The sequence below is a fragment of the Lathyrus oleraceus genome, chromosome 6 (genome assembly GCF_024323335.1).
Source record: "Lathyrus oleraceus cultivar Zhongwan6 chromosome 6, CAAS_Psat_ZW6_1.0, whole genome shotgun sequence".
NCBI classification, from domain to species: Eukaryota; Viridiplantae; Streptophyta; class Magnoliopsida; order Fabales; family Fabaceae; genus Lathyrus; species Lathyrus oleraceus.
This window is the reverse complement of record NC_066584.1, coordinates 17,035,609-17,046,950: the sequence shown is the minus strand read 5'-3', so window position 1 is coordinate 17,046,950 and position 11,342 is coordinate 17,035,609. Positions and strand designations below refer to the sequence as shown.

The following is an 11,342-nucleotide window of genomic DNA, read 5'->3' as shown; positions in this document are numbered from 1 at the left end:
GAGACCATGTCTTTTCCAGGTTTACTTCGAGCGTTTCCTTTCCCTCTTTTGGGATAAATAATGCACGGTGGCGGCTCTGTTGTTTCGTTTACCCGCCGGTTTTTCGCGTAATGCGACAGCTTTGAGATTCCTTATCAAAGAAGAGAGACGCGTGCATCATTCCAGATTCTTGTACCCATGTCTTCTCAGTCACCAATTCAGATACCAGTTCTGATACCATTCCAAATTCCATATCAAATACCAACAAAGTTAGAAGACCATATAGTCTTCCATGTTCCTTCGTTATTTCCTTATATAAGTACTAAGTCTGTACCCTGGAACTATACCACTATAACATATGTGGGGGAATGACTCGGAGTGAAAGGGTATTATCTCCTAAGCAACAACTAAATAAGAATATGCCCGAAAATTTAAAAGGAAAAGAAGCTGTAAGCTCAGGGGAAGGATCTTCCAAGAAGGGTGTGCCCCAAGAAGAAGCTGAAGAGTACTTTAGGCTAATAAGAAAGAATGGTTATAAGGTGGTGGACCAGCTAAACTAGACGTCTCCTAAAATATCCATACTATCTCTTTTGTTAAGTGTGGAGGCTCATAGAGGAGCTCTATTAAAGATCTTGAATGAAATACATGTTACCCATGATATAACCGTGAACCAGTTCGACGAAGTAGTGGCTAACATCATTGCTAGTAGTTGTTTGGGGTTTGACAATAACGAGTTACTACCAGAGGGACATGCCCACAACAAGGCCTTGCATATATCAGTCAAGTGTTAGGATCACCTTCTCTCAAGGGTACTAGTAGATACAGGATCATCTCTGAATGTCCTACCTAAGAACATTCTTGGGAAACTGAACATTGTAAGGACATCCATGAAAGATAACACATTAGTAGTCAGAGATTTTGATGTCTCAAAGAGGATGGTGATCAGAGAAGTTGACCTACCTATAATGTTAGGGCCACACATATTTCTAATTACCTTCAAAGTGATGGACATTAACCCATCGTACAATTGTCTTCTAGGACGATCTTGGATTAATGCAGCGGGAGTTGTCACATCCACTCTTCACAAAAGGTTTAAGTTCATAGTAAATGATAAGTTAATAATTGTCGAGGGGGAAGAAGACATATTCATTAGTCACCTCTGATCATTCAGATGCATAAAGGCAGATGGAGAAACATTGAAGATACATTTCCAAGCTTTGGAGATCGCAGCAGTCAGTCGAAGAAGAGAGGCTCCCGAGGAAGAAAAGTCAGCCACACCATGGGAGAAAATGTCAAAATTGATCAAAGGGAGAGATACGTTGGGATGAGGCAAGTTGTTAGAGATTCCTGAGAAGAAGAATCAGTTCGGGTTGGGTTACAAACTGTCTAATATAGGGTCTCGGAAGAACAACCCAAGGAAGTTCCATACTCTCAAAGACCTTTTCCACGGTGTTGGGTACATGGATGAAGATCGTGTGGCTGAAATTGAGGAAGTAGCCGAAGTGATACCCGACTTGATGTGTCGCTATTCACCAGATACCACACTTAACAATTGTAAAGCCATTGAGATTTCGAAATGATTTCAAATTCAAAGTAATTTAAAGTTTCGAAATTGAGGAAGTAGCCGAAGTGATACCCGACTTGATGTGTCGCTATTCATGAACAAAATTTAATTTTTGTTTTCAGTTAAGATCATTTTTCTTTCATTTCAAATATTCCTCTTTTCAAAAAAATTGGCAATAAATCTTCCATACACTTTCATTCTCAACACGTCATTCCAAAAATAATAATAAGAAAAATATTCCTCGTGTAGAATAATAAATGAAATTATCGAAAACAACACTGCTATAATCCCTTATGACTTCGAATTCCCGATTAACCAAGCGGAAGAAGGTGATAAGGACGATTACAAGCTTCCTAAAGAATTAGCCAGGCTGTTGAAACAAGAGGACAAAGAAATTCAACCTCATCAGAAAGTAGTGGATATGATCAATTTGGGAACCAAAGAAAACAGGAAATAGGTTAAGGTCGGCGATGTCTTAGATGATAAGATCAAAGAAAGATTGGTCTAGCTTTTACATGAGTATGCTGATGTGTTTGCTTGGTCATATCAAGACATGTCAGGACTAGGCATGAACATTATCTTACACAAGCTACTGCTCAAACTAGAGTGTTCGCTGGTCAAACAAAAATTGAGAAGGACTAGACCAGACATGTCCCTCAAGATCAAAGAGGAAGTCAGAAAACAGTTCGACGCAGGATTCTTAGTTGTTGCCAAGTATCCATAATGGGTTGCTAACATCGTGACAGTCCTAAAGAAATATGGGAAAGTCAGAATGTGTGTAAACTACAAAGATCTGAATAGGGCAAGTCCTAAAGACGATCTCCCTCTACCCCACAAATATGTACTGGTAGAGAACACCGCTCAATTCTCAGTCTTTTCATTCATGGATGAATTCTCCATTTATAACCAGATAAAGATGGCTCCCGCCGACATGGAGAAAACCATGTTTATCACTCCCTAAGGCACCTTCTTCTACAAGGTAATGTCTTTCGAATTAAACAATATTAGGGAAACGTACCAAAGGGAGATCGTAACTCTCATCCATAATATGATCCACAAGAAGATAGAGGTTTACGTCAATGATATGATTGCCAAATCACAGACTGAAGAAGATCATATAGTCAACTTGAAAAAGCTGTGTGATCATTTGAGGAAGTTGAAGTTACGTCTGAATCCTGCAAAATGCACTTTTGGAGTAAGATCAGGGAAATTATTGGGGTTCATAGTTAGTCAGAGAGGAATCGAAGTTGATTCTAACAAAGTCAGGGCCATCCAAGATACACCAGATTCGAGGACATAAAAAGAGGTTCATGGATTCTAGGGAAGATTAAACTACATTGTTAGGTTTATCTCACATCTCACAGCCACATGTGAACCAATCTTCAAGTTGCTCAGAAAAGATCAAGCCATTGAGTGGAATGCAGTTGTCAAAAGGCCTCGGACAAAATCAAAGAATATTTGCAAGAACCACCTATCTTGATACCACCAGTTATGGGAAGACCACTTATAATGTACTTAATAGTACTTGATGGTTCTATGGGATGTGTGACGGGGAAACAAGATGAGACCGGAAGAAAATAGCATGCAATCTACTAACTGAGCAAGAAATTCACCGATCGTGAGTCCCGATATTCGCTCATGGAGAAAACTTGTTGCGCTCTAGTATGGGTTGCTCGACGTCTAAGGAAATACATGGTGTGTCATACTACCTTGCTAATATCCAGGATGGACCCTATCAAATATATTTCTGAAAATCCAACAGTAACTGGAAGAATAGCCTGGTGGCAGATGTTATTGACTGAGTACGACATCCAATATGTCACACAAAAATCTATCAAAGGGAGTGTGTTAGAAGATTATCTCGCTCACCATCCAATGGAAGATTATCAACCTATATGGTTTGACTTCCCAAACGAAGATATTATGGTGATCAAGGATTGTGAGACCTCAAGTCCAAACGAAGAACCTAAACCAGGATCACCATTAAAACTTATATTTGATGATGCCTTAAACGCAGAAGGACATGGAATCGGGGCTGTCATAACTTCTCCAACAGGTTACCATATTCCATTCACAACTAGGTTATGTTTCACGTGCACTAATAACATGGCAGAGTATGAAGCATGTATCAAAGGACTCGACAAAACCATTGATTTAAGGATCAAGATCTTAGAAGTTTATGGAGATTCTGCTATCATTATAAATCAAATCAAATGGGAATGAGGAACACATAATGCTAAGTTAATCAGGTATCGAGACCACGTCCGAAAGATGATCGCTTACCTTTATGAGATTACTTTCCATTATATCCCTCGAGAAGAGAATCAACTAGCAGACGCCTTAGACATTTTATCATCCATGTTCAAAGTTAAGTGGTACAATGAAGCACCTTCTATAAGGATTCAATGTTTGGATGAACCCTCATAATGCGTAGCAGTTGAAGTGAAAATGGATAGTAAACCTTGGTTTTACGACATTAAACAATTTTTGCAAAAACAGGAGTGCCTTGCAAATGCTTCAAGCTGAGATAAGAAAACACTCAGAAGATTGGCATCCCAATTCTTCCTCAATGGTGATGTACTTTTCAAAATAAATTACGACATGGTCTTGCTCAGATGACATTGTCATACCCCAAAATTCACCCCACCCCATACAAATTTCATTTGATCCATGGCCATATTACACCTACATGCATTGTTCTATCACCATAAGTGCATAAACATTCATAAGTAAAGACATATTACACAGACTCAAGACATGGTGTTCACATCTTAAAAATTGAGGTTTTTTCAGATAAAACTTCAAGAGAAAGATGTGCAACAAAACAAAAATAAATAAATAAAAGAATAAGGGAAAAGTAATTTTTTTGGCCCAGGTAACCGGTTACCTTGATTCAGGTAACCGGTTATATCACCTTTTAAAAAAAGCTTTCATTCCATTTTGGGCCCAGGTAACCGGTTGAAGGAGAATTGCCATCCAAGGCGCAGCGGAATTTAAAAATTTCTCCATTAGTGATCCTTACGAATGAGCATGATCAGTGATAGAATCGTTACCTCTTGTGGCGATTCAAACCTTTGGTGCAGATCTCTGATAATGATCGGATCCTTTGAAGCAAATCCACGGGGCGATCACGAACGTTGAATGATGACAACGTCTCTACTCAGTCCACACGAACGGATTCCTTCAATCGCAGTGCTAGCTGTTATGAATGAAGGCTTTGAGTGAGAGAAAGAGGGAGACAAAATTCCAAGTCTCTACTTGAATTTCTGTCTGAGTGGAATGGAGTGACAATGCTTCTACCCAAGGGGTTCTATTTATAGAACCACTTGTGTGGGCTTCAAGCCAAAAAGCCCACTTAAGTGCATTTTGGCCCATATCTCATAATATACCAAAATCACTTAAGTATTTGGTACCTTACCATATTTCGTCTCCCACTTAAGTGCACCGTACCTTACGGTGTTCCTTAATTATTCTATCTCTTATCAATCCGTCCTTTGTGTGTGACCCTATAGGTTTTCGCGACGTTGGCAATTATATTAAATCACGCATTTAACATAATAAACAGTGAGCGGTATCTAGCAACACATCATTGCTACCCAAGTCACGAAAATGTCATGTGATCTAACAAAACCTCCTGTGATAATAATTATGTGTATAATTACCCCTTTGCCCTTATGTCTATATTGAACACAAGGTATAGACCATGTCACCCTTGTCCAGTTCAATATTGGGCCCATAGACATTTATCCTGTTAAGCAGGATTGGCAAATTCCATCTAGGACACTCATGTCCCTCAGCATGCTTCGTGGAGTACCTATCAACTGCCTTTATGGTTATCCAGTTACGGACAACGTTGGATCAGCAATAAAGCACTCGACTCTACATCTAGGATCCATAGTGGTTTCAGGTCGAAGAGTGGTATACACTATTATCACCATGAGAATAACTTATGACACTTTGCATAACTTTCTATATAGTATTCTCATAGCGGGTCAATCCAGTATGAATATTACTCTTAATATTCATACCTATGTTTAAGACTTGATAACTCTTTATCCATGATCCATGAGACGTGATCATCAGTCTACAAACATAATAGTCTCCATGCTTTAATGTTATCCCATTTCATAATAAAGCTTGACTACGGACACTTTAAGAATAGTGTCCTTATGTTTAATGTGATCTCATGATTAAGTCATACTTGATACATTAAATGGACTATCTATTCCAGGGACTTTATTAAACAAACATAATAAAGAAAAATGCCTTTTATTATTAATAAATAATTCGATACAAGTACCAAAAGTATTGGCCTCTAGGGCTTACACCAACAATCTCCCACTAGCACTAGAGCCAATTAGACATATCCCTAATGCCCATAGATCTAGTATGGCCATCATGCTTCTGCTGCGCAAGAGGCTTTGTCAGTGGGTCAGCAATATTGTCGAGTGTAGGTACTCTACATATTTTCACATCTCCTCTATCTATTATCTCTCGAATGAGGTGATAACGCCTAAGTATGTGTTTGGATCGTTGGTGAGATCTAGGCTCCTTAGCTTGTGCGATAGCACCATTGTTATCACAATAGAGACCAATGGGATCCACAATGCTAGGAACTATGTCAAGTTCACTAACGAACTTTTTGATCCAAACAGCTTCCTTTGCTGCACTTGAGGCAGCAATATACTCGGCCTCGGTTGTAGAATCAGCAACTGTATCTTGCTTTGAACTTTTCCAGCTCACAGCGCCACCGTTTAAGCAAAACACATAACCAGATTGCGATCTAAAGTCATCCTTGTCTGTCTGGAAGCTAGCATCGGTGTAACCAATTACAGCCAATTCTTCCTGACCTCCATATATCAAGAATGAGTCCTTAGTCCTTCTCAAGTACTTAAGGATATTCTTAACAGCTACCCAATGGGCATCACCAGGATCAGATTGGTATTTACTCGTTGCACTTAAAGCATACGAGACATCTGGTCGAGTACATAACATGGCATACATGATAGATCCTATTGCAGATGCATATGGAATCTTATTCATGCGTTCCCTTTCTTCCTTAGTTGAAGGGGATTGTGTTTTTGATAGACACATGCCATGTTGCATAGGTATGAATCCTTTCTTGGAATCATGCATATTAAAGCGTCTCAGCACTTTGTCTATGTATGTACTCTGACTTAGGCCAAGCAGTTTTTGTGATCTATCTCTATAGATTCTGATTCCTAATATATAGGCTGCTTCACCTAGGTCCTTCATAGAAAAGCATTTCCCCAACCAAGTCTTTACTTGTTGCAGGGTAGGGACATCGTTTCCAATGAGTAATATGTCATCTACATATAATACCAGGAACACGATCATGCTCCCACTAACCTTCTTGTAGACACAAGGCTCATCTTCGTTCTTAATGAATCCATATTGTTTTACCGTTTCATCAAAACGAAGATTCCAGCTTCTGGAAGCTTGCTTCAATCCATAGATTGATCTTTGTAGCTTACATATCTTATGGGCTTCTTCTGGTATGTCAAATCCTTCAGGCTGTGTCATGTACACATCCTCAAGAAGATTCCCATTAAGGAAAGCAGTTTTGACATCCATTTGCCATATTTCATAATCATGATATGCAGCGATAGCAAGTAAAATTCGAATAGATTTAAGCATTGCAACTGGTGAAAAGGTTTCATCATAGTCAACGCCATGAATTTGTTTATATCCTTTTGCAACCAGTCTTGCCTTATAGGTATGTACCTTACCATCCATGTCAGTCTTCTTTTTGAAGACCCACTTGCATCCTATAGGATTAACTCCTACAGGAGGCTCTACCAAGTTCCAAACTTGGTTCGTGTACATGGAATCTATTTCGGATTTCATGGCCTCTAGCCACTTCTCAGACTCGGGACCAGTTATGGCCTCTTGGTAGGTCACAGGCTCATCTTGATCCATGAGTAATACATCACCTTGATCTGTTATGAGATATCCATATCTTTCAGGTAGGTGACGTATCCTGCTTGACCTACGCTGGTCTTGTTCTACTTGAGCAGGTTGTTCTTCCACAACTACTTGTGTTTCCTGCTCTAATTCCTCCATAGGTGTATCAATGCTTTGCGATTCTTGAATTTCTTCAAGCTCTACTTTCCTCCCACTGGTTCCTTTGGAAATAAAATCCTTTTCTAGGAAAACTCCAGTTCGAGCGACAAACACTTTGCCCTCAGAAGGATTGTAGAAGTAATATCCTCTTGTTTCTTTAGGATACCCCACAAATAAGCATTGGTCAGATTTGGGCTCAAGCTTAGTTGAAATTTGTCGTTTCACATAAACTTCGCAACCCCAAATCTTCATGTAAGACATATGTGGTCTCTTACCACTCCATATCTCATATGGTGTTTTATCAACCTTTTTGGATGGAACACGGTTAAGTGTGTAAGCTGCTGTCAATAGCGCATGTCCCCAAAAGGAGTTTGGAAGATCGGCGTGACTCATCATGGATCGGACCATGTCCAACAAGGTTCGATTTCTTCTCTCAGATACACCATTCCATTGGGGTGTTCCAGGAGGAGTAAGTTGGGATAGTATCCCACACTCTTTTAGATGGTCATCAAACTCTAGGCTTAAATACTCACCACCTCGATCTGATCGAAGAGTTTTAATATTCTTACCTAGTTGGTTTTGTACTTCATTCTTGAATTCCTTGAACTTTTCAAAGGACTCTGATTTGTGTTTCATTAAATACACATAACCATATCTACTGAAATCATCAGTAAATGTGATGAAGTATTGAAAACCTCCTCTGGCTGGTATGTTCAGTGGTCCGCATACATCAGTATGTATGAGGGCCAAAAGATCATTAGCCCTTTCACCTTTTCCTGTGAATGGGGACTTTGTCATCTTTCCAATTAAACAAGATCTGCATGTCTCATATGATTCATAATCAAAAGAGTCCAAGAGTCCATCTTTATGGAGTTTGGAAATGCGTTTCTCATTTATGTGGCCTAACCGACAATGCCAAAGGTAAGTTGGATTTAACTCATTTGGTTTCATCCTTTTAGTATTAATGTTATAAATAGGCATTTCAAGATCAAGGACATATAGTCCATTTTTCATCTGTGCAGTAGCATAGAATATATCATTCAAATAAATTGAGCAACAATTGTTCTTTATTATAAATGAAAAACCAAACTTGTCCAAACAAGAAACGGAAATAATATTCCTGCTAATTGCAGGTACATAATAACAGTTCTCTAACTGAATTATTAAACCACTAGGTAAAGTCAATCCATAAGTTCCTACGGCTAAAGCAGCAACCTTTGCTCCATTGCCAACTCGTAGGTCGACTTCACCTTTTGCCAATTTTCTACTCCTTTTTAGTCCTTGCACATTTGTACAAATGTGAGAACCACATCCAGTATCTAATACCCATGTCACAGAAGTAGATAAATTAATTTCAATAACAAAAATACCTGAAGTTGAAGTCTCTACTCCATTCTTCTTATCTTCCAGGTACTTTGGGCAGTTTCTCTTCCAGTGTCCGGTTTTACCGCAATGGAAGCAGGTGCCTGCTTTTGCTATGCCTCCACTAGGCTTCAAAGCAGCAACGGTGGGTTTGGGTTTGACAACTTCCTTGCCTTTCCCTTTATCACCCTGCTTGATGGGCCTTTTGTTCTGTCTCTTTCCATTTCCGATCATCAGAATGGACTTCCCTTTTGACTTCAGATTCTGCTCAGCCGTTCTTAACATGGCTAGCAGCTCAGGAAGCGATTTGTCCATATCATTCATATTGAAATTTAGGACAAACTGACTGAATCTATCTGGCAACGATTGCAAGATCAAATCAGTCGCAAGTTCCTTTCCGAGGGGAAAACCCAGCCTGTCAAGGTTTTCCACATACCCAATCATCTTGAGTACATGGGGACCTACAGAGGCTCCCTCAGCTAACTTGCCTTGAAAAAGGGCTTTTGAAACTTCAAACCTCTCATGCCTTGCTTGCTCTTGATAGAGCAGCTTCAGGTGTTCGATCATATCGAATGCTGACATGTTCTCATGTTGCTTTTGCAATTCTGAGTTCATGGTAGCTAGCATGAGACAAGCAGTTTCATTGGCATCATCGACATGCTTCTTATAAGCATCTCTTTCTGCCTTAGGTGCAGAACTAGGAGGTTCCTCTTCAGGAACAGGTGTCTCCAAGACATACAGCTTTTTATCATGTTTGAGGACAATCCTCAGGTTTCGGTGCCAATCCAGAAAATTTGTCCCAGACAATTTTTCCTTGTCAAGGATCGATCGCAAAATGTTGTTAGAGGTGTTTGTTGTCATGGTAATCTACATAAGAAATAATGAAAATATAAGTATCATTGACATATTTAATTAGGCCTTTAATTAAACATGCTCCCACTATTTTACTCAAAACAAATGACCCTCATCATCTGATTCGGAAAATCCCGTTGGAAGATTTTCTAGTGGGTCGAGATCCATATTTCACTTCGTTCTAAGTCCGCGTAGGCGGATTACACAAAACTAGGTTATTTAGGTAGGAACTCCTTCCAATTGTATCTCATACAACTCTCGAAAATTTCAATTGGGTGAATAACTCCTTATTCTAATCCATCATATGGATTATTCCCAACTCTTGCTTCTAAACATATATAATCTTATTATAATTTGTTTAGTTAAGTTTGACCCATTGTTTTAACAGTTGGATATTACAATTATCCCATCGCACCTTACTAATATATAGATCATGCACCTCGCGTAGGCGAAACCTACAATTTCCATTACTAGTCTTGATGAGTGTTAAAACTTGGAAAGCTTAAAACTTAATATTTAGTTTTGAGGGAATTGCAATTCTACTGATCTCACCGGCTTGTTTATCATATAAACCGTCTCTCACATGCATCAACATACATACACATGCATCAACATACATATAAACAAAATGAAACAGTTATGGCCCCTAGCGCAATTGTTCTCCCAAGCCAATGAGAGAACCTAAGCTAACCTATGACGATCTAAGCTTCTCCAAGCAAGATCTTCAAGGTTGTCTTCCTTTGGCACTGACTTCTTTGCTTTCTTCATATCATTACATTACATGAAAGAAACTCGTTTTACATACGAGGGAGTGAGATGAGAAAAGAAGTTACATTTGGGAGATTAAGAGAGAGGCACGACACGCAGGTCGTATTTTAAAATCCAAAACAAAACAAAGGAAAACTAAGGCCATAACCGATCACCACAAGACAATAATAAAAACTTTATTATTATTATTAATTCCTTTAATTAATAAAATCAAATTAAATTTCGACGGCCGATCACACTACGCAGAGTTAGCCGGGGGTCCGCTGCCCGGACAGCGGGAACGGGTGTTCCGCTGCCCGGTCAGCGGACAGGGGTCAAGGGGGCAGCGCCCCTGCTCGAAAATTTTAATGAACAATTCATTTAAAATTGACGTCGGTTTCCGTATCAACACTTGATACTTCAAAACACCTTTTCTGGCCGAACCGGTGAATTTTTCCTTGCGTTAACCGGTTAACCATATGCGTTAACCGGTTAACACTGTTTGAAAACATTCAGAAAACTCTTTTCTGTCTTGCGTTAACCGGTTAACCAAATGCGTTAACCGGTTAACACTGTTTGAAAATCTCAAAATTTTTATTTCGCATTCCGTTAACCGGTTAACCATATGCGTTAACCGGTTAACACTGTTCCAAAAAATTAAAAAAATTATTTTGTATTACGTTAACCGGTTAACCATACGCGTTAATCGGTTAACACTGTTCGGAAAAGTGTTTAGGACGCACAACTCTTGTGC

The 11,342-nt window shown here is 39.2% G+C and overlaps 1 protein-coding gene across 1 annotated transcript; it reads left to right on the top strand.

Annotated features, from left to right (window-relative positions):
- The first annotated feature begins 3,268 nt into the window (after positions 1–3,268).
- Positions 3,269–3,766, top strand: LOC127093723 (uncharacterized). The gene has a single exon (XM_051032634.1). The coding sequence runs from the start codon at positions 3,269–3,271 to the stop codon at positions 3,764–3,766; it is 498 nt and encodes a 165-aa protein (XP_050888591.1).
- The last annotated feature ends 7,576 nt before the right edge of the window (positions 3,767–11,342 follow it).

Coding starts and splice junctions, on each gene's coding strand:
- LOC127093723 (XM_051032634.1), top strand. CDS start 3,269: ATGGACCCTATCAAATATATTTCTGAAAATCCAACAGTAACTGGAAGA.